Source organism: Chelonia mydas, chromosome 15, assembly GCF_015237465.2.
Source record: "Chelonia mydas isolate rCheMyd1 chromosome 15, rCheMyd1.pri.v2, whole genome shotgun sequence".
NCBI lineage: Eukaryota > Metazoa > Chordata > Testudines > Cheloniidae > Chelonia > Chelonia mydas.
The window spans coordinates 21398155-21422534 of record NC_057856.1 but is presented as its reverse complement, the minus strand read 5'-3'; the positions used below and the strand labels follow the sequence as shown (position 1 = coordinate 21422534).

The window sequence follows — 24380 nt, the reverse complement described above, 5'->3', positions numbered from 1 at the left end:
AAAGGATATTGGAGAATAAGTTACTGAAATACTAGAATGTCAGGGAGCAGAAGTTACTCTCTTTCCCCAGAAGAAATACTACAGCAGAAGCAATTTTCGTAGACCAGAATCACTTCCTATAGTTCCATAATGTATTGGCATCAATAAACTGCTGTAAACTTCCAGAAATGAAATGAAATGTCTGCAGTAAGCAATTACCCTGAAGTGAAAATATGTTCACTCTCCAAATATTACAGCAGACTTGCACTCTCTTGATCCCTAGACAATAGTTCTGGAGATCTCAGTGTGTATCTCTACAATGTGCCTCAGCTGTTTGAGATGTTCATTAATGCTAAGCTCCTTCTTTCATTACTTATGGGAGCCAGCTTGGTCCAGTAGATCAGGCACTGGCCTGGGAGGCAGAAGACCATAGTTCTCTTCACAGTTCTGCTGCTGACCTGTATGACTTTGGGCAAGTTACTTCTCCTCTCTAAGCCTCCATGTCCCCTACTGTAAAATGCAGATAATGATACTTACTTTCCACTGTAAAATACTTTGTAGTCTATGTATAAAAGCTAAGGATCGTTATTATCGAGGGTTCTGAGATCCAGCCTTTTATGAACACTTCGTTGCTATCCAAGGGAATGGGATCAAACCCATGAATGTTTTCAGTTTCCCTCAGCTGTATTACATGAGGGGGTAATTTTAAGAATAAAAGCCACTGCAGGAATTAATACTTTCAGTTACTTTATGAAATGAAAGAGTCCCAGAATTTGGTCTGATGCTCTCACTTTCACCCATGCCATTCCAATGGAGTCTTGCTTCCAATTTCAGTGAGTCAAACCCTGTTCTCAGTTATAATACGGACAATACAAGGGAGTTCATTGGGGGCTCCACTGTGTAAATGAGAGCCGTGATTGTGATATCATGTAGATTATCAAAGGTTGTTATTGCCAGAGAAAAGCTGCACAGCTACATAGCAGGAACCTTTCAAACTATCTCCAATGCTTATCTGCTGTTGATTTAATAACAGAGGTGTCTGTTAAATACCCACCAATTATTTAATGAAAACCTTCTAATTGAGGTGTTAGAACTTGTTAAGACATGTAATGCAATTAGCTCAAATTTATGTAAGCAATAATTGTACAATTACATTCTGTGTTAGTAATAGATTAATTCGTTACAAAATATTGAAGCATCTAATGGGCATGTAACAAGATATTGAAGCTCAAACAATTTGAACAGACTTTTAAAAAATCATTGTGTTTTGGGCCCCCATCCTGAAAACACATATGCACATCCTTAACTTGAAGGCAGTGAGTAGTTGCAGTGAAGTCAAGGGTAAGCCTTGAATATTTTTATTTCAATGGTAGTTAGCCTTTAAAAATCCTAATTGCCTTGCCCAAAGTCAGACAGGAAGTCTGTGGCAGATCCAGTGACTGTTTTGATTTGGAAGGGATGTGAGCTATATAATCACATATGGAATTTTTTAAAATCCATATATTATGTTACACAGTTACAGAAATATAGACCGCAGCAGCCACCTCCATTAGTATCAACAGAACACCACTGCTGAACAACATCGTTTTAACCTGTATTTGTGGTTGCCTGCTTTGATTTCTTTCTTTCTATCTTCTTCATGCATGAGACACATCAAGTGAGACTATGCCAAAAGCTTTTAACTGGGCATAAATGCACAGTATGGCATCAACTTCAGAATACCAATGAGTACACACAGACTAAAGCCACACTATAATAAGCTAACAAACTATTGATTGCCTTATAGTGAAATAAGCTACCAGATTCTTTCAAAATCACAATTACGCCTAAAATCTTATTAAAAAAACCCTCCTATTAAACTTCCTCGTTAGGTCTTGATGTAGTAGAATTACATACAAAAAGTACAGAAATTGGCTCTTTACTAACAAATTACGCAGTACAATTTTTCAGTTTTCTTAAATAGTTAAAATGAGCAATTAAGCTGCAAGTAGGTGCCTCTCTTATATAGCTGAAATATAAACGGGTAATAATCAATTTGTATTTAATGAACACAGAAAAGCTGCCTCACTAAACAGAATTCCCTGGTAATTTCTATGAGTGTCCAGTGGTTAAGGGCTGGACACTGCAGGGGAACACCATAAAGGGGTATGGGGTATAGCTAACCTGCAAGGCAAAGCAAGGGCTGGCATGGCCCTGAGGAGATTGTTTGGGTGGTGTCACAGATCTGAAACCCAGTTAAGAACAATCAGTCTCTCTCTCACTGAGATGGGGGTTACAAGGAGATTCACAATCCTGGGTACCCTGAGAAAGTGTCACAATGGGTTAATGTTAGAAAGTGTTAATGTTAATGTTAGAAAGTGTTCTATCTCTAGAACTCAGTAAAACAGACAGGGGTTTCAAAGTGGGCTTACAAAAATGGAGACAACCAAAATCTTAGTTTTCTATATGACTCCCATTATTGCAGTGTCTGAACAGCTTAGAATTTTTAATGCCCTCTCAACACCCTTGTAATATAGGACAGTGCTACTGTCCCCATTTTACAGTTGGGGAAACCTAGGCAGAAAGATATTGAGTGACTTGCCCAAGGTTACACAGGACGTCTGTGGCGTAGTAGGGAATTGAACCTAGCTCTCCAGAATGCCAGGCTAGCACCTAAATAATGGAGCAGACTTCCTTATGAAATCAATAGTCGCTTTAGAAAATCTTTGCCTAGATGCACATAAAATAATTTTAAATTGTATTATATCTATTGGTTTAATCAACCTGGTGCACCTTTAAATTTCACCTGCAAACCGCTCATTTGCTGCACAAGTCAGGTAATTGCATGTGCAATCAGTTACTTCCATGTACCAGTGTGTTTTGAAACACAATTCCCATAGCTGCAGACTCAGATGCACCTTGAACATGGGTCTGGAGAGCGTGTATATAGTCTGTAGGTGCAACCTGAGTGCAGGAGTTCTACAAATTTGAACTACTGCCTCTACAGATGGAACCAACCCCCCCAAGTCAAACATCTTTGAGGGGATTTGAAATCCAAAACAATATCAATATCTTACAAATGCCACTCTCTTGATAATGAGCTGAACCAAAATCCCAGAACACTCAGGAAACCTGTGCGTGCAAAACAAATGTCACTGCTTGGACTCATCTGTAGCCAATGTTTTTTATGTGTTGTTCATTTATTGTGTGATGTTATGATTAACTAACATTCTATGTCATATATAATCATTGTATGCTAAATAGAGTTAAATTGTAAGATTATAGAAGTATAAGCTTGATCTGTAGTTAGAAGGGATAAGTATGCATTAGTTATCTAAGTAAATAAGGCTGAAATACAAGGCTTACAGGCCTGTAAGATTTTAGCTTAGCCATACTAGACCATTGGCTTAAGAAATGTTTGACATAAGTAAGTGACCAAAGAATGACCCTATGCTACAAGATTATGGGAATGGGTGATATTGCAAAAAATTAACAGTAAGAGTAATTTTTTCTGTTTACAAGATACCTGACAGTCACATTTTTCTAATACATACCCTAATTGCAAGGTGCATGATGTGCCTAACTGCTAATGAGGTACAGTCAGAATCACAGTAGAAAAAGAGGGTGCCCAGATTAGGAAAACTGAGCTTCCTACAAGAAAACTCCAGCAGGAACCATCCCTCTACTGATGATCAACCCATGAAAGATCCATCAGACCCTAACATTATCTAGGAAGATGTGAGCATAACCATATTTGTAACTTGTGCATAGGTCTGTAAAGAATTTCTATATGCTTGGGCAATCATGACTTTAATTGTGTAACATTAACAAAAACTTGTACAACAGACTAGACCTTGTACTTGTGAATGTGTGTGTGGTCACTATCCTTGGTCTTTATGTGTTACTAGAGACTCTAAAACTGAAGCAAGTAGCAGAGGTGACTTTCACTCTGTTAAGCTTGAAACTGTAGCCACCAGAGTGGTGTAATACCACATTGAAAAATCACTTTAAATAAAATGAAAGGCTAAACATCTCTAATTATGTCCAATATCAGAACTTGGGAGTATTCTGCCAACAAGGTATTATAACATGCTAAGAAAAAGTTCCAGCCCGATTTTTACTTTACTGTAATAGGGGGCTCAGCTCACTTGAAAGTAAAAAATTAAATTGTCTTGTAGTGCTTTCAGTAGGGTGAGGCTGAAGACTGGGTTTAGGAAATTCTTCTGAGAGCATCTTTCTCCCTGCTGCAGCATGCCAGGAACATATTGTGTTAGCTCCTTGCTTGTAAGGAGGATATTTCATGGCTTTCAAATGACACAAAAAATTCCAAGCCCTTTTTTTGGTCTTATAGCACGTCAATATACGTAAAAATAAAGTATAATGCAGAGAAAGCCCAGATTCAAAAATATCTCCACTTACCTTCTTTTTCAGTATTAAGGTTGTTGCTAGTTGTAACTATCAGAGATTCATATATCACCCTTTATAATGAGCAAAGGGCCAGACAGTTACAAAGACTTCCAGCTTCTAAAAGGCAGTATAATGCTGTAGGAGTAGAAAAGCCTATTCATCGAACTCGGTACAGGTCTGGCTGCTTAGCCATAGAGCATATCGGTTTGACAGTCAGCAGAATGATAGTGCTGTGGTTAATGTGTTGAGCATCATAAAGTATTTTCAATACATTGCAGACCTGCATCTCTCCTTATTACCATAACGAGGTCACATTAATTACCTGCTTTCCAAGCTCTGAGCCTTTCAGGAAATCATCAACTGAAGCCCCTCTCCTTTTAATGCTGGGAGAATCGTAGCCATCTTCCTCCTCATCTGAGTTTGCATAATGCACCGTGTTACTCCTTTCGCTAAATACACTCCTCCTCTCCATCTGGCAAAACACCAACATGGTAAAGAAAAGCGGGCACCCCCCTTCACCTCCATTGTTCCCAGCAAGCCAACAAAGAGATGTTAATGATTCCAGGTCTGCTGCCTCTACGACTCCCCAAGAGCACATTTAAATATCCCTATGGCTTAAACTCGAACGATAAACTTCTGGTTCCTTTAAATCATAGCCCTTTCACTGGTCTCACTCACCAGCATATACCTCCTTGTGCTAGAATCCCATCACATTTCATGAGTTAAGCAAGCGTAGGCTAGGTGGGTACTTGGATGGGTAATCTTTAAAGAACACCCAGATGTTCCAGGAAATGGCGTAGGGGATGCAGTAGGTAGAGCTCTTTCCTTGAATCATTACTGAAATAAATGTCTCAACATGATGTTGAAGGCACAGTGTTTTCAGAGAAGACATAAAACCAGAGTTCCGCCCCTGAAGATGCTGAATTTAACTGTGGACATTACTACTCAGTGCCTCGACTCGTGTGTGTTAGGACTAAGTGGAGAACAATCTTTCCTTTTGCATGTGCCACTTTCCTGAAAAGCACAGGACTTTGCACCCATAGGGCACTCACTCTTGGGGAGAACAGAGGGTGTTTCTTTTAATTTCTATTAAATCCTTTCTTTAATCTCTCCCAGGGGATCCCACGGGAGTCCACTGGCAGAAATTGCCTAGACAATGCACACATGGTGAAATTCAGCACTATGCAGAGGATCAGCACAATGTCTGTGCACGACCGAAACCTCAGTAACGCTTTCTTATTGTGAAGGCATAAGCACTTGTGCTGATCCTCTGCACCAAAGTGAATTTCACCCTCAATCACTAGATCCTGCTGACCACAAGCCCTCCTCAGTCCACACCATCCAGCTTTCTGGTTAGAGGTACGTGAGGGCTCCCACGGCTTACACCACCGCCACCCAGTACAAAGGGGACTTTCCACTACTGAGGACTATGTACCATAGGTGTTGCTCGCAGAACTTGGCTTACCCCAGAGTGAATCTAGCCCCTGAACTTTTGCCCAGTTCCCTGCATTGAACCTTCCAAGATTTACTAATGACTAGTCCAAACGTGAATCTAATTAAACCTGTTTTGGAATGTAGATCAGTGATTTTGCAAAAACTAAAAAAAGTTTCTCAGCCCCCTTCCCTTAAACTGTGGTCATTCTCTAGCTAATCACCATTGCTCCATCCATCTTACAATCAGTCCAGTAGCCATCCAAAACAGACCCACTTGTGCTCCTCTAATACATAGCCTTGTGTCCAGGTCATTGGGCCCTTCTTTCTGATTTGCCATTTGCTTTTTTAAAAGGCTCAGTGGTCATGTAATTGGCATCCAAACTTGCTTGTCATTATATAACTGGGTTTGGTGTTTTTGTTTTCCTTTTCCCCCGACCCCCTCCTAAGAATTTAAATTTAGGACAGAATCTCATTCTCATGAGCTGAGCTCAGCTGTCAATCAGATAAGGTTTGTGCACTTTTGTTTTGACAAACAAATCAAGAAAAAGGAGGCTAATCCATGTGCATTGGCCCAGGTGGCTCTTCTCGTGTTGCATTCAAGCTGTAGCGTTTGAAGGTCTCTTCTGTTGCATGAGGTATCCAGAGAACCTACCATTAATAGGGTTTTGCAGCGTTGTGTATAGCAAGTCAAATAAGAGAAAATAAAATATTTGGTGTTAATGTGAACCAATGGGCTAACTTGACTTACACCTCAATCCTGCAAACAAACGTTTAACTTTATGGACCTGCATCGCTCCACTGAGGTCTATAGGACTTTATTCTGGTGGGCCAAGTTATGCCCACGCATAAGCGTTTGCAGAATCAGAGCCTGAGTTTGCTCACCCATTTCAGTGTGCAGTTTTAAATTACTGTCTTAGTTGTTAGGACCCTGTTTAAGCAAAGCATTTAGGGCTAGATTTGAAAGATATTCAGGTACCTGAGGTGCCTAAAAAACCTTTAAAAATCTGAAAAGTAAGCACTCGTTCAACTTTTCTCAGACAGGCACAAGTTTCTCTTTTGACTTCTATGAAATATCCCTCAATGCTTTGCTGACCAGAGATGGACATAAGCATGTGTTTAAGTGCTTTGCAGAACTGGGGCCTATAATACTTGTTCCATCCCACCTCAGGGAACCTTTCTCACTGCCCTCTTCCCAATCGCTCCACTCATCCTCCTGTCCGCACTTGCACCATTGCTGGGGTGACAGCCTTCTCCTTTGCAGCTCTGCTGTGCAGAACAGCCTCTAGGTGAGATCTCTCCACATCACTGACTGCCTATCGTTTTCGAAATCTCATCCAAAAATATATACCCTTTCCCCCTACACTATATCTCTCCACTTTACTCTCCTTCTGCTGTTAATTATTGCTCTAACACTGAAACTGTCTTATTTAATTGCCTCATGCATTTGTGGGGATAGATTGCCCCGAAGACCCTGCAGCATTGTATCATTTAATAGAATTCATCAAAACCAAGAAACCATTCTCGAGAACATGAGCCACGATACACCAGCACTCCTTACACTGCCTCCATTTCTGACGTTGTTCCCTGTGGAGTTTGGATGGTAAACAAAGCACAGCATGACAGTCATGCAGAGTTATTCCTAGACAGAGCATACCCATGTACTAATAACTTAATTTAATTAGTTCACAAGGAATTTCAAGCAAGCTGTGGTCTTGGGAAATTGCCCCATGTAGGAAATAGGAAATGATCAACTGTTTTCAGGAATGTTTTATGGTGGGTTTGTTTTTGAGACTGTCCAGTTCATCTGCACTAGGCAACGCCCCGCGACTGCCAGGCAGATTAATTTGAGAGCAAGGTGAAAGCAACAGCTACAGGGTGCTAGTTTCATCTCACTCTATAAGGGTTTGTTTGCATGGTTCATTGGTCATCGAGATGAGCACGTTGATTCAGCCCTTTTGGGGGGGGTTTGTTAGATGTTTACCTCAGGATTCTATTGCATAAGGGCCAGATTCTGCCCACAAAAGTAACAGCAGCCTATGGAGATCCACATCAGACGGGACAGGTTAGTGAAAGAAATTTGTTAGCCTTTGGGGTTACAGAGCTTCAGCCGGTATCTAATGCAATGAATCATCCCTTCACACTGACAGGAACACAGTGCTCTGCACTACCTATTCACATCTGGTGGTGTTTGATGTGTCAGTGATGATGTAACAAGCCCTACATGCGTGGGTGTTTACACTTTTAGAATGTAACACGGGCTATGAAACGTCACCTCTCACTACTCTCCCTCTTAGATGTTATATTCAATGAGACTGCTCTTGATGTCTGTTCCTGGGGCTTAACTCTCTGAGACTGCAATTGCAACCAACACAGCGATTTCAATGAATAAAGGGCCCGCACCTCTGCAACCTGCTCTCTCTAGTGACCTGCCAGAGCTCAGCATTAGTGAGCTCCAGGAGCTTACTGTATAACAGCTCTTTGTTGGTCAAACTTTCACAGAGATTTTTCTTGTTACAGATCAGGTGGCTCTGTTCACAAGCCTTGAGGCTGAAGGCTTAGTATTTTGTTATTGACTGTTTTAACTGAGGTAAGAAGCCCCAGTGACATGGTGTGGGGAGCCAAATGTTGAACTTAACTGGCCAAAAATAAACCAGATTTTTTAAAAATATATTTCCATTTTTAAGAATCGTTGGGGTTATCAGCAAGAGATCAAAGGATAGCACATTACAATATCTCTGTGCTTCATGGTCAGAGTATCCACTCAAACATCTGGGAGTAGATTTTGGTCACGGTTTATATTAGTGTTGAATTTATAACTGGTTTATAAAAAGGTTTAATCAATTATGCAAGCTTTAGATTTAATAGATTTCATTCACATAAGATTCCATGTACAGATATGATGTTCTAGGTGCTTGTAAGTACATCAGAAGAAACAGTTATAGATTGTTATTAGACATAGTTATAAATAACCTACAGACCTAATGGACTCTATAACAATTGATTGACTTTTTATTAATCAGTTATTAACCCTTTATAAAGTATTTATAAATGGAACTTTAATATAAAAGGTGATTTACTTTTTAAAACTAAATGATTTGCAACCAAGCCACTCTATATGACAGGGTGTAAGAAAGAGCTTGCCTTACCCTGTTGTTCTCTGCAACCCGCTGGGCAGCTTCTCTCGCCATGGCTTTAGCAACAGTGTTGGGGATGGGTGTGCCTTGCGGCTGAGGGAGTATTCGATTAGGCGAGGGAGACCTCCTTCCTTGAAGTGGGCTTTGAAAGTTGGGGGCAGGAGGCTCCAATGTGTGTCCATGAATGGGGGATGCTGAACGAGTCTGCTCCCATGACTCATCCATTTTTAAATGTGGACTTAAATGTTCATCTTTGGTATCTGGGGCCCCGGCACTTGCTAATGGCTTCGTTTTGGGAGCTGTCCGAGGGTGAGGGATTGGAGGCACCAATAGGTCAGGTGGAATGGCAGCAACACAAGAGTCCTCAGATTCCCCTTGTGCAGAAAGTGTTCTCACGGTAACTTCCTTAGCTTCTACATTTCGTATTCTCATTAGCTCCACGAAGGTGTTCTCTGCTGTTGGAAAGATCACCTCTGCCACCTGAATACATAAACAAGCAACTTAAAAGTGTGAAAAGACATTTCTTCCCATAGCCACCTTGAAAGGCTTCCTATGCTCTTGCAAAGTGTTGCCCATTGGCTGCAATAATCAGCACCGCAGGTCTGTATCGATTCGCACCAATCAGCTGTAACACTTCCGCTAGGCATGTCTGAACAGCTATGTCTTCCTGATGAGTTTACATTCAGGAACTCCACAGCTAACTTACAAACCAGGCAAATAATGAAGTGACAAAATAGCTGCAGTGAAACCCAGAACAACTCAGCAAACCTTGAACTGCTGCTTTTACCTGGTAATCTATCTGCACACCTACAGCTGCTGATCACTCTAACAAGCAAAAGAAACCTTACCCTTTGGCCTTTTGCGTAAACACCATAGCCAGTAACATTTGCTCCATTGGAGGTCCCTGTGGATGTAAGGGTTGGTGGTTTCCAGGACACCTGTATAGTAGCTGGTGTGGACCCAGCCTGTATGGTAATATCTTGAGGTGGAGCTGGAGGACCTAGGAGAACGAAAGCCTTGTTTACCATTCAATTCTTTTAGGTTTCATGCTTTAAACTAGACAGACCACTTCAAGGTCTGCTGTGAATCTTGAGGACTGCGGATTTTTTATCACCCTCTCTGCATATAGGGAAGATACATTTTCATACATAACAGGGCTAACTGTCCTCACACCTTGAACGGTGGGAAAGGTTTGTATTGAGTTCATTAGCCAGACAGGCTTTCCTTGCTTTTTTTGATAATGATTAGGAAAATATATGGGTCAAATCCATCACTTTTAATTTGGGTCCATGATTCTCAAAGCACTTTAACAAAGGAGAGCTAAGTATCACTAGCCCCATTTTGTAGAAGGGAAAACTAAAGCACCGAGATGTGATGTGACTTACCCAAGATCCCAGAGCAGGTTAGTCATGGAGCCACGAATGTGAACCTAGAAGTCTAGTGAAACCATCTACCAGACCCTGCTCCCTCTCGGTTGTTTTAATCACAAAATGGAAAGGGAAATACATTGTTTCTGCTCATGTACTTACCTTTTCCCCTAGCTCTTGAACAAATGCTTCAATTCTTCTGAATGTGGGGAGAGGTAAATATTAAAGGTGGTGGGAGAATTTGGCAAGGAGAGGCATCAGTGTGTATGGAAACCTGTTATGACTGGCTACAGACTCCCTGGGGCCTTGCCTTTGAAACACAGATCAGTACAGAACACTGCGTGCTGGGAGCTGATTCTGAAATTTCAAAGCACCACCAGTAGAAGACGCACATGAAGAGGAGGAGGTGGTGGTAGGAAATGAACCAGGCTCCCTGCAGACCAGAATTTTCTTGAGATACTTGCTAAATACAACAAAATTACAACGAAACAGACCCATTTCAGCAGTGCTCTGAACCAGTGAGGCTGATACACAGCTGTTTCCTCATCCCTCCCCACCTTACCCTTTGCAATATCAGCAGTAAACTGGTGTTAGTTTAATTACCAGCAGAAACAACTCGCCTAGGTGATTTACACTGGTGTTTGTGGTACAGAAGAACCTCAGCGTTATGAACGCCTCGAGAATGGGGGTTGTTCGTAACTCTGAAATGTTCGTAACTCCGAACAAAACATTATGGTTATTCTTTCAAAAGTTTACAACTGAATATTGACTTAATAAAGCTTTGAAACTTTACTATGCAGAAGAAAAATTTTGCTTTCCCTTTTTTTTAGCAGTTTTTTTTAACACTGTACTGTACTTGCTTTTTTATTTATTTATTTATATTTGGTCTTTGCTGCTGCCTGATTGCGTACTTCCAGTTCTAAATGAGGTGTGTGGTTGACCGGTCAGTTCATAACTCTGTTATTCTTAACTCTGAGGTTCTACTGTACATAATCACATGCCCTTTGTTCTGCAACAGTGATACCTGGAAGGCTGCTGCAAGGAAGGGCTGGAATAGTGCCTATATTAGACACCATCTTACTGCAAATATTACTGATTTCTTTTCCGCTTAGTGGGTATTGTGGGAGGGCTGTGAGGGCGGAGGACAGGAAAACATTTCAAACCAGCTATTGCATGAAATTCAGAAGCACCATGCACTGTATCAGATTGCTTCTTGCTGAGAAAAACACAACATGGGGGTCCTTTGCCTGCAGAAAGTCCTTGAGTAATATGCCTTACAGAATACAGCTCCATTTTAAAAATAATACATGGGCTACTTACTGTCATTTTTATTATGCAGAGAATAACTTTTCATATTACCTGCCATTTTGGACACAATCGTGGTTTAATTTGTAAAGAAAAAAATAAAAACGGTGAATGCAGAAGTCCAGAAGAAAGCTTGTGTCAAGAGACACACAGAATGCCAGCCAAATCCAAGGACATGGGGCTATGGCTTTATAAAGGATGGGATGGACCATGGCTGGGGATAGACTGTAACTGCGCCTTGTGAAAGGCTGTGTATTGGAGGGGCCAGAGGGATGAAAGGGGCAGGCTGAATCCTGTTCTCATAGTGTACATGAGAATTAGGCTCAAAGCCTCCACTCTGCACTGGAAAAAAAAATTAAACTAAAACTCAGCCTTTTAAGGCATTTAAAGGACATTAACCTACTAGCATGTTCAGTACATCCCTAATTAAAACACATTACTGAACCTACTATAAATAGCCCCATGTTGGCTGGAAACCCAAAGTAAAAATATCTTGGAGATTATTAGTTCATGTATATTTCATAAAGCCCGCTGTGTTAATTTAACTGTCAAATCCTGGTAAGTTTATCACGTTAAAAAGCTTGCAAAGCTTTCTGGAATTGCTGGTGGAGGACACAGCTGAGCAGTTGCAAATTTCTTTTTTTCGCCATAGAACTTAGCACAACCAATTTCAATTCCTCTATCAAGGGCAACACAAGAACCAACACATGTCGTTCCTGTGTGCACTCATTTTCAGAGAAAAGAAAATGATGAAGCTGTAAACTAGGTAAAACATGGGTTTTGGGAAGCTGGCAAGAAGCCAATAGGGCCATCGATGCTACCAAGTTCTGTCCTCTAGAGGGCATCAGTACACACTGTAGCCATTTCGTTACAGTTCAGGCCATTATAGGCAGAAGGGGGCTTTACTTAGGTACGGTCAGAGACAACTAAACAGCCTCTTAGCGCACTCCCTCCCCTCCCCCCCCGTAAAAATAAATATGGCGTGATCCATGCTGTGTCTTTTCTCCTGTGTTTTTGGTTAGCAAGGTGGTTCTCTGACTACAACGGTGCTTGCTTGTAGTGCTTCTGTGAGCAAAGTCCACGTGCAAGCCAACCTTCCAGTTCGCGGGAAACCACAGCTGAGGAGAGGAGAGGGGGACAGGAAATTTTTACACTGAAAGATGCGGTGGCTAGTTCAGCTTCTCCAGTGCAAGTCAATTCCTTACGGCTCAGCCCGCAAGGCAAAGGAGAGCTGTTCTGTTTTCACGTCAGTCCATCACAACCCAAAGAACCTCTTGAGACTTGTACTAATTCATAGCTCCATGCGGGCGGCAGTCAGTCATGAAACCTGCGTTTTAAATAAGCACTTTGTAGGGCTTTGTCTTTAATTGTAAGTCTAATCACAGTCGCTGTGTTTGCCAAAGGCTGAGGAATATGTGGTTTATAATGAGTGTCCTCTCGGCTAAGTATATTTAATAACCTCACAGGCCCTAATACAAACACCACAGAATTTACACCTCCAGGGCCTGCTTTTAAGAGGTGCACTTAAAACTCCACAAGAAGTTTGTATGAAATGGGGGTACCCAGCACATGAAAATCAGGCAGTTAGTCACCACCTCAGTGCGTAAGACCCCCCCCCCACACACACACACACACACACACTAAACTGGCTCCATCACACTGGTGGGAATGAGTCAGCCAAATCGATCAGCGGTGTGGAGGAGTCGTTGGGTGAGCAACTTTTAAAACTGACCGGCTCACGTGGCGGGTAACAGACATCAAGACCAGATTACAGTAGGTTACACGTTTGAATTTTTCCATGGCCCTGATTCATCAAAGTACTTGAAGCCCTGGCTCACTTTAGCATGTCTGTAATCCCAGACATCAGAAGGATTGCTCTCATGCTTAAAGTTAAGCCTGCCTCCTGTAGCTGTGTCTACACTACGAAGCGTGGGAGTCTGACGCTCTGTCAGCTTCCAAAAGTCAGCAGCTGCATGACTGTCGCTTGAGCCCATGCACTTGGCAGCTTGCACTGATGCTGCACAGCACCTCACAATAACTTGTCGCATCAAGAGATGATCTGGTGCATCACGGGTAGGTACCTTACTCCGGTGTAATGCCTTGTGGGAGATTTTTGCAGTGCTTTGTAGGATACCAGCAATTCACCCAGGGATTTCTGAAAGCTAGGGGTGAAGTTCCCACAATGCCACTTTCTCCATCCCATCATGGTTATTCTAGCCCATAATTTTTGTGTCTTGTAAAAACTTCCCCCAGTTTCATGTACTGCTTTTTAATCTCTGCTATCTCTCCAGCAGAAGCGACTCTGTACAGCTTAGTGCAATTCTCATGTCTGTTGCTAACACAGGACACATGATACCCCTGTATCTGCTTCAACAACTACCACTACAACTGGTGATCTGATGTCGAAGACGAGATGCCAGAGGACAAGGAATGGATGATGGAGACAGCGAATAAACGTATCATGTTGTCGGAGGCATCCACAGATTAACTCCACATAGTGGACAGGCACTTCTGGGTCCAAGAAATGAGCACTGAGTGATGGGATCACAGGATAATGCAGATTTGGGATGATGAACAGAGGTTGCAGAACTTTCAGATGTGAAAGGCCGAATTCCTGGAGCTGTGTGCCAAACTTGTCCCAGCCCTCCAGCGCGGAGACACCGGAAAGAAAGCTGCATTGACAGTGGAAAAGCAAGCGGCGATCACGCTGGATGTCTATCGGTCAGCAGTTTGAAAATCCACAGTGGGAACTGCTGTCATTCAAATGTGCAAGGCCAGCAAGCATCTTCTGTTGCACACAAGTGTGACTCTTGACAGTTGGCAGGAAATAGCAGAAGGGGATTTGAAGCAACGGGGTTCCCGACTGTAGCGGGATGATAGATAGGATGCATCTCCTTATTCTAGCACCAATCCATCTTGCCAGCAAGCGCATAAACCAAAAGGGATATTTTCCATGGTTATGGAAGTGCTAGTGGATCACCAGGAATGCTTCACTGGTATTAATGTGGGTGATCAGGGAAACTGCATGACACTTGCAGTAACGTCAGAAACTTACTGAATAACATCTTGGTTTGTCTCCGATTTAAAACTGTTGCATTATTTTTGCAGTTCTCTTTTTAGTTCCATTACAGTTTATGCTACAGTTTGACCTTCTTGTCAAAATAGAAAAATCAGTTACACCAATACTTTTTCAAGATCTTTGCAAAGGGAGAAGGTGAAAAGCACAGGAAACAAAATATCCTCGATTCCCATAGCAGGTATTTCTCCCTAGTTCAAGGCAGCAAGTGGCTAGCTTATGCTGCATCATGTGTGTTTGTGTACGAGTCCTCATACAAATGTCTAATTCCTTTTAAAGTCCAGCTAAAAGGACTTTATGTCAGCCTTAGTGTCAGCAAGTCCCACCAGCTGATTACGTGTTGTGTATAAAACCAATAATAATCCCAAAGCAACACAATTATTTCCTTTTGTTTGTTTTAAATAACCTTTCAGTTTCATGGGCTACCTCCTATTCTTGTATTAAAAGAAAGGGTAGATAGGAATGTCCAATTTATCTCCTCTATATCAATCATCATTCTGGATACTTCTATCATGTCACCTCTTAACTGTCTCCTCTCTAGATTAAACAGTTCCAATCCTTTCAATCTCTTCTCACGTGGACATATTTCCAAATCTCGAATTGTTTTCCACTGTCCATCTCTGGACATCTTCGCTATCACGGATATTTCCTTGGTCTTGTTTCCCTCTCCCCCAACCCCTCCAATCTCATTCAGAATTTTGTCCTTCCCTGTGAATTAAATGGCAACTTTCTTTAGCTGCTAATTGAATTCCCAATAATACCTGCTAAAAGGGATGAAAATAGTGCTATTTTTTAAAACCAATGAACTGCCTCCTGAAGTTTTGATCAAACTACATGGAGAATCAAAGCCTTAACAGTGGCTGAATTAAGCACAAGGCAATGTGTGCAACTTCTGCCTATATGGGAGTTTGTCAATCCAAAACAAGTCAGTTAGTGCCAATTGTTAATTATGCTTAGCCATGTCACACAGCTATTAAAGTACATGCACCGCATTGTAATATCTTCAGAAGCTGGTTTCTTGAGTTTTTATACTGTACCTAATTTCATGTGAATGACTGATTATGCTAATAACAAATTCATTGCTAAAATTAAGAGCGGTTTTCCCTGGGAACATTTGTTACTGAGCAGTTCCATTATCAGCATCAAAGCACAGTGGCAATTCATTTTAAGGGACAATGATGAGCATACTAGGGCTTCTTTTATTTATTTTAATGTAACATCAACACTTTCAAAGAGCTTAATCCGCTAAACAAAGGCACTAGGGTGTGAGAGGAGAAGAAACAATGGAATGATATAAAATACATATGGGTGACACGCAAATATTTGTGGCAGGTGTTTACTGATCAGGACATGCCGTTGAGTGAGGCATGGGTTAAAGCAGCAGATCATAAGTTTATTAAGATAACACTGAGAAGGAGTTCTAGCTGCCCCATTTTCTCGAACTCTCACATACCAGGCATTTAACTGAGTCCAGTGCAGGAGTTACAGGGCTCCCATCATATAACCCATAACTCAGGATAGACTCTCCTGAGCCTACCCCGATGATTAAGGTTACTTTTCTGAATCCTCTCACCCTTTGCCCGGCTAGGGAGACAGACGGTACCAAAGAGGGACCTTCGTCTGTGAAGATTTCAGGTCTCTCCTCTCCCACAGGCTCAAGGTCCACCAACAAAATTCCAGGTGTCTTAGTTCTGGGAACTGGCCCTTTCGCCTTTCATCTGCACTGGACACTGGCTGCAAGTTGCGATGAACTAAACATTAACACAAATGACTAATGCCTAAATCCTACTCCTATTTAATCTAACTGTGCCTCCTAGAAGCTGACAGGTGAAAAAACCCACCAGACCGCTGCCAATTTGGCCCCAATGGAAAACTCCTTCTTGAACCTAAAATTGGTGATTGGTCAGACCAGATATCCTAAAAACACAGGTTTCAGAGTAGCAGCCATGTTAGTCTGTATTGGTTAGTCTCCAAGGTGCCACTAGTATTCCTTTTCTTTTTCCTAAAAACAAAGTTCCTATACTACGACGACATGGAGGGAAGGTGGGGCAGGCAGCTAAAGTGGAGCAAGAAGAGCAAGAGGCTCCAAAAGATCCAGCCAAAGGTTTAAATTAAAGGAGGGGAGGGAGCAAAGGACTAATCAGTGTTTAAATTTAAGCACATGCTTAAGTACTCCGCTGGACCAAGAACTAAAGACCAACCTTCGCAGCACTAAAGAGTCACTTAAAAAGCTGTTGACCAGATAAAGAGGATGTGTATTTTCAAGCATTAACCATGCAAGCATATGACTTTTTGTGCTATGACCGGAATCAGTGAGGGGCAGCCCCTCTTGGTCCTGTATTTGAAGGCAGTTGCCCTCTACTGCTCTGGAACGTGGCTGGTCGCCTTGTTCAGCTTGCTAAGAATTCACATAGCACATTTCCCCCCCCTTTTTAGTTTCCAGAAAGTCTCTTGTTGCATCGTCTGTGATCAGCTGTAAGGACCACTATTACCCCGTACAAGTGGTTTTCCCTTGAGAGGGTACACACTACTGATCAGGGCAGGAGAGCGTGAGGCTTTCCAACCTTCCAAGAAAGTAACACCAGTAGGCACCTTTGAAGCCCTTTGGAAAATGCCAGCATGAAAGTTAACAGCTGCCTGTGGCCATTTATGCTGTGCTTCACTCTGCACTGTCTACTAAAACTGACATTCGCTATGGCAGCACTAGACCCTGGGACACCTACTCACACATATGCATCTTTCCTCAAAGCAGCACAATAAGAATGTGCCCTTCAGACAAACTATCTTTATTACTTTCTCAGCATCTTTTAAAATAATCTTTGAAATACGTTCCTTAACACTATAGATCATAAGGTTGTGGTTTAGGTGGGGGAACAGTCCAGGGTCACAGAGTAAATCAGTACATATAAGATGGTAAGAACAGCCCTATTAAGACATCTGACTTTCTTTCCATCCATGTTCGCTTTCTCCTCCTTTTACCTGGGGTTTAGAAGCAGGGAAACATGGTTGCTTACTTCTGGTAATACCTGCAAGAGAAAAACATGGAATATGCTGTAATTTTAACTTCTATTTCTGTCCCTTATTTCACAGAGATCTCTCCCTTTGTTTCAATATCTATAATGCTGAAATTCAAGAACCAAACTGTTAGCTGTTCATCAAGGGCAATTTTACTTCACTGTGAAACAATCAGAAACTGACATGGATTTGCAACAATGCCCCTGGTTGGGTCATCTGCTGCGACTGACCCTGGGGCACCTGGATCTCAAAGCATGAGTTTTTGATGCCTGTTAGCTCCTATGCAGTAGCTGCCTGAAACCACTTTACATGATCTAGCCACTAGGGGGAGACAAAGAGCTACACGGGCTTAGAGCCGGACACGTAGTGTCATCAGCACTGAGTACAGTGAAATTTGGTGAGCCTTTTCACCAGGGATGTCTCTCATCTGCGGAAGGGTTGGTAAATACTGATGAGGCTCCCTAGCCACTAACTGGCCTTATCCGATTCCCATTCAATGACTTCAACTGATGCCATGCAGGATCAGGTCCAGTGAGCTACATACAGTCCATATAATTTCAAACACATTTGGGGCTTTTTAAAGCAAAACTGGACATTAGGATAAAATGCACAAACCTTCCATTCTGACATTTTCTATTTTGATACAAATATTCCACACAGCCCTAAGTGTCACATGCCAAGTTTCTTCCCCTTGCTGCAATTTACTCTCCTTGGTTGTTGAAAGTACCATATTCATAGGCACCATCACAGCATGCTTATTTGGCTAGCTTTGTATAGCATTTGGGACTGGGAAGTTGTCTCTAAGTGGGTCTCTTCAATGTATACAGTCCTCTTCCTTGCTGTGTTTTGTGGGTGAACGGTCAAGCTACCTTCTCTTCTTTCATTGGTCTTTATGATGAAAAGAGATATTATGGGAACACTTCAGATTGCTAAAGAAATGGACTGTACTCAGTTACTGCTGTAGAGAAAATGGTATGGGGATATCTGTGGGCTAAATCTCCTCAGATCCTTCATTCTGACCCCATCCTTACTGAGGGTATGTGTACACTTAAATCGCTACAGAACCACGCCTGCAGCACTGCTGTAGCATAGACTCTCACTGCAGCAACGGGAGGGGTTCTGCTGTTGCTATAGTTAATCCACCTCCCTCAGAGTCGGTAGCTAGGTCAATGGAAGAATTCTTCCATTGACCTAGCGCTGTCTACACCAGGGCTTAGGTCAGTATAGCTGTGTCTCTCAGGGGTGTGTATTGGGAGGAATAGCTACGCCGCTGTCAATTTTCAAGATAGATCAGCTCTCAGGCAAATTCCTACACTTCAACAGAAATTTGCCTTAGTAAGACAGAGTAAAAGCCAAGGAAGGCCCTCGGGATTTGGACCTATACTATTAAGCAGCACTTTCTTCTATGTTCAGCATATGAAATACAGATAATGTTGAGAGAGTGACTTGAACTCACAAAGCAAAACAATTCAGAGCTGAACCTGAAACTATTTCTCTGCTAAAAGGGCTTGCAATGCACCACATACAGAGGTAACAATTCCCCCTTGGGAAAGTATGTCTGTGTTACCACCAGTAATGTCATTGGAATTTACACACCTGCGCAGAGAAGGGTTGGATGAGCCAAAATCCTATGCCAGTATGATGCCATGATATGGTGCATAGTATGTAACTCACTAGGATAGTCAGCCAGGCAGGGGCCACAGCATCCAGATGTACTGATTCAGAGCATCACCTGGGCAGCCTCTGCTGGCTCCTGTAGAGCAGAGGTTCCTCAGCCTTTTTTGCTGCACCCGCCCTCTCCATGGGAGTCGCATAACCAACCCGTCTGGGGCACAAAGTGGCTCAGCAAGGGGAGCTGACAGCTCACTCCCAAGGCGGTGACAGGACCCAGCTGGCTCCATCCCTGGAGAAGCCCATGGCACAGCAGCATGGAACGGATGGGGGCTGGACTCTGCAGCCTCTATTCCTCCTGCCCAGAGCCACTCACTCCCATGGGCTCAGGAGAGTTTAAATGACATGAGGCTGCAGCTGACCAGGTGTCCGGGCCAGGCAGGGCAGCAGCAGGGAGAGCCAGCAGGGAGTCCCCAGCAGTCAGAGAGGGAAAGAGGTGAAGAGCAGCACCTAGGGATGGGCAAGACTGGGTTGTCGTCCCCCGCCCTCCGAGTACTGGGGGGACACTGTTCACTCTCCCTGCTGCATGCCCTGCCCGAACAGCCCCTAGCTCCACCTTGCACCTCCTGTTAGCCTCCCCGCCCCAGGCTGTGCACCACACAATATAAAAGGCAGTGCAGTAGAGTTTACATCTGCCAGTCCCCCTCCCCTACTGCACAAGGCATAGGCAGCGCTGCCACCTGCCCTCCCACAGCAACAAATGCACATTCCAGCAGAGCTGTCCCTGTGGGCGTACGGGTGTGCATAATACACCCCCCGCAGGAAGGTTGCGGGGGTGGGAAATCAAGCCCAGTGTTTGTGGAAGTGACCAAAGAGTCCAAGCTGTCTTTTATGTTACTCTTTACAAGCTACCAAAATGATTTAAAGCTGCACTTCTTACAACACAATTCATGCCTGAGCTGAGGATATTTTTGTGCAAAGTTATAAATCAATGCACTTTCAAAACCGTTGAGTTACAATCCTACTGGCAGCCTACCCAGCACCGCTATTATCCTGCATGTCTCCTTATACGTAAACCGAGGGGAAGACAGAATCGACTCCAGTTACTTTGTGGAAATCTTATCACAACAGGCAGTCAATCAAGTCACAGAACAGTACATGCCATTGGACTGAAATTTCACTCACCATGAGCCACATGTAGTCCATCTCTCCTCTGAACCGCATCCAAGGCAGTCAGTCCTCTGAAAGTCTAAGTAGATGAGGAGTTCTCTCCTTGCAAATGGCTCCTTCTAGTAGGTAGATGAACGAAGGAAAGCAACTGCATTGCAGTGCAGGTGGATTCTTGCCATTGTCTTTATTAGTGGTGTTCCTCACTGGAGAGCTGTTTGAATTCTTTCAGATATTGTTGGCAATGATCTCTGGATCGTGCTGCTGCTCACGTCACACATACCATTGATGCTGTGACTGTCCTTACAAACCATTTTGTGTTACATCATTTCAGCTTCATTTCTGAACCATTCCTTGGTCTCCTTCAATTGCTGGGGCAAGTTTGATAACGTCGCTCAAACGTTGGTAATCAAACACAACATGGAATAACACAGCCAACTACCCCTGGCTTTTTAAAGTCTGTCAGATTTATTAGCTTTAAAAATTCAAGTTGTGCCTGTGGACAGGGCCCCAGACGGGAATCAGGAGAGCTGAGTTCTACTCCCTGTGCTTCTGCTGACTAGCTGCGTGATCTTGGAAAACAGTTAGCACCTCTGTGCTTCAATTTTCCCTATGGGAATAAAGATACTGACCCACCTTTGTAAAGTGCTTTCAGATCTACGGCTGAAAAGCACTACAGAAATATTATTAACTGTAAGCAAAGAAAATGGCATTAAAATCGGTAGCTATTCACATTTCTATAGGTCAATCAATTAGAAACCCAGGGAGATTATTCCGTGCAGGCGCTGAACGTGCAGCATAAATGAACACAGTACTTATGGGCTCAATGATGATGATAAACTTGGCTGTCTCTAATTTATGATCTGGCAGGGGTATCTTCCTGAAACACCCCAGTCTCTACACAGAGGAGTGGACAATGGTGTAGTAGCTGGACAGGGATGAACTAGAGATGCCCTACAAGGATTTTTCCATCTCTAATTTCTAGGCTTCTATAAAATGAAACATTGTCTACTACATTTTAATACTGTGGGCCCGTTAAGCTCAATTAGCAGAACCACTAAGGTGAGCAAGTGTTACTTCATGTAAGGGTTGCAGAATCAGGCCTTAGCGTTAGAAAAATGTTGATGGACAAGACCCCTGTAATTCTAATATCACAAGTATTTTTCAATTACTAGGAGCTTTGTACCAATCTGAACCAGAGCCGTAGGTGCAGAAAACAGTTCAAATGTTATCCATTTTTTTAAAATGATGATCTCTTTAATATCAGTTAGTATTTACTTCTCCTCCAATCCCTCACAGAAGTCATGGCACAAATAACTGCAGGATTATGCAACTTGGCATACTTCAATTATGCTAATTTACCACTCTTGGCAGTGAAGTATTTTTAGTAACATAATAGAAATCTCATTAGAAAAGCGATTATCACTGTGAGATGCCAAGGTTCAGGAGCTTTGTTGCAAGCCACTCAGCTCTTGTTTGTTACTTAAGATGTGCAAAATGTATTTACTTAATAAATGTCTGATTTTCATTTTCTAAAATCAAAGATTAGTTAAAACCCATTAAGTTCAGTGGAATCAGACCAACTTTAGATCATTATTAATAAAACCTCCTGACTTTTCAGTGCGTTGAGACTGAGAAATATGTGATGGTACACACAGTGTTCTAACAACAAGGGCGAACTACGGCCTTGCTGCAACTGAATCTACACGGGCAGCTCCAAAGGCAGGATCATGGTCTATACTATTAATTAATATACAACAGTGGGAAGGAATGCTTTACATTACTATTTTTGTGCATGAGGAGGATTCAGAACTTCAACACTAAAGGAGTTTTATTTGGACTAGTCTTGGTGCACCTGGCATTTCTAGAGCAATTGTATTGCAAAGTTAAGGGACAGGAAAAAAAATATCAAACCTGCTGGCAATGTAGAAAATTCCACAAAGGCTTCCTTTTTTTCCCGTTGCTCCAGAGGAAGCTGCCAGGGCATCTGATGGGGCTTTGCCATGACCTTCACCTTGTAGGCCATGTTGGGCTTCAAATTAAAAAACTGGTACTTGTAGCTAGCAGACTTGACAATGTCGAACTCTTCTTCATTCAGAAAGATCACATGACTGTAGTTACTATTGGTAGGAAGCCAGGACAGCTCAGCGGAAATCTGGGTTATGTTGTCCACCTTAAGATGAGAGGGTGCTACAATTACATCCTTCCCAACTAACAAAGTGCACAGTAGCTCATCTGAGGTACCCCTGCTCGTAATGCTCTGAATTGATATTCGGTATGTGCAAGTAGCAGTGTTAAGTTTTTCTATAAGAGCTTTAGTTCTGCTTCCAAAGGACACATTCATCCGTATTTCTTTGTCGACCAGGACATTGTAGCTATTAATGGTTCCCCATCCAGGTGGCACTACTGGTGGCTCCCAGCCCACAATAACACTTTTGGCTAGTTGTTTAATAAGGGTGATTTTTCTAGGATAAGGCACAATGTCTTCTCCAATTTCATCAATGTTCATATCAAGAGTTCCCGTGCCATTGTTGATTACACTGGACTCTATGTGACTCGGCGGATTGAGCTCCAGTAGACTATCTCCTTCCAAAGCATGACCCGAATGGTTGATAACATTCTGATCCTGCTCGCTGCCTACGGTGCTTGACAAACGGGACTCATTATCTTGAACGAAATCCACAAAGTTTGAAGGGACCAGTCCTCTTTGTCCATCTAGAAGTTCACCTGGTGAGAAAGAACAACCCAAATATCATTTGCAAAAGAACACACCTCTCACACTACTGGCCAAGCTGTCTTCTAGAGCAGTGCTTCTCAAGCTCTCTGATGTGGGGGACCGGCAATTTTTTTTTCCAATGTGTGCGCAGACCGGCAGCCGATGGCTCGCGGACCGGCACCGGTCCACAGACAACCAGTTTGAGTAGCGCTGTTCTAGATGACTCTCTCCTCTGGTAGTGTTGGGTTGAAGAAGTACATTAAATAATATGAAATACTGTAGATCAGTTTTATTAGGTGAAGATGAATTAAATCAAAGCTATGCTATTGATTAAAATCCCGTTTAAAGGTATAAGCAACAATATTTTGCATTGCAGGTCATTGCAAGGCACTGAGAGGTCCCTGGTGAACAATGGGTTAACTGCAGCTCAGATGTCCTCCTTCCCTGGCAGAGAGGCTCAGAAAAAGTGCCTTAAGAGGCTGGTTGTGAAAGTCTGCTTTCTCAGACAGGAATCAAAGGACTAGGTTGAACTCCAAAGGTAGGGCGTTTTCTGTTTATGCTTCTTTTGCTTTTTGTTCACTTACTTTGCTCTCTTGCTACAGACATTATTCTTTAAGAAAAACAACTCTTTTGTTCTGCTGAGTTACTGATCCAGCTGAGAGCTCCAAGTGGTTATAAAACTCAGTAGAATACTGCTAATATCCATTCCCCAAATACACTCAGACTGGAATCTGCACACTAAAGCAGATAGCCTCTCCGCACCTCCCATAAAAGGTTCGATAGCAGTGTCCTTCATATTACAAAGACTCCATTACTGTTACGCAATTAAACCATGTGCTAATCATTTTCACTGAAGTCCATGAGAATCTCAGGCATACAACACAACCCAGGATTCAAGCAACACGAACAGGATTATTTGATCTCTCATATTGTGAAGTTGCTTTGAATTTATTATTGTGTGTCTTTTCAGTAGCCCTGAGAGGCCTCAGCTGAGATCAGGGCCACGTAGCTCTAGGCATTGTAGAATTACACAATAAGAGATGATCCTTGTCCAAAAGAGCTAAAAGTCCAAATAGACAAGACAGACAAAGACTGTATCATCATCCCTATTTTAGACGTGAGTAAGTAAGGCACCGAGAAACTAAGAGACATACCCTGAGTCACCCAGGGAGTCTGTGGCAGAGCCAGAA

At 42.5% G+C, this 24380-nt stretch overlaps 1 protein-coding gene across 30 annotated transcripts in view; it reads right to left on the bottom strand.

Annotated features, from left to right (window-relative positions):
• RIMBP2 (RIMS binding protein 2) overlaps positions 1–24380 on the bottom strand; it is a 279893-nt gene that overhangs the window by 30320 nt on the left and 225193 nt on the right. For all 30 annotated transcript variants that reach the window (XM_043529348.1, XM_043529351.1, XM_043529342.1 and 27 more), the window contains 4 exons: positions 22389–23201; positions 9782–9933; positions 8946–9413; positions 4688–4837 (listed from right to left, as the gene is read on the bottom strand). In XM_043529348.1, the coding sequence (XP_043385283.1) occupies positions 4688–4837; positions 8946–9413; positions 9782–9933; positions 22389–23201 (1583 nt within the window). The remainder of the gene's footprint in view (positions 1–4687; positions 4838–8945; positions 9414–9781; positions 9934–22388; positions 23202–24380) is intronic.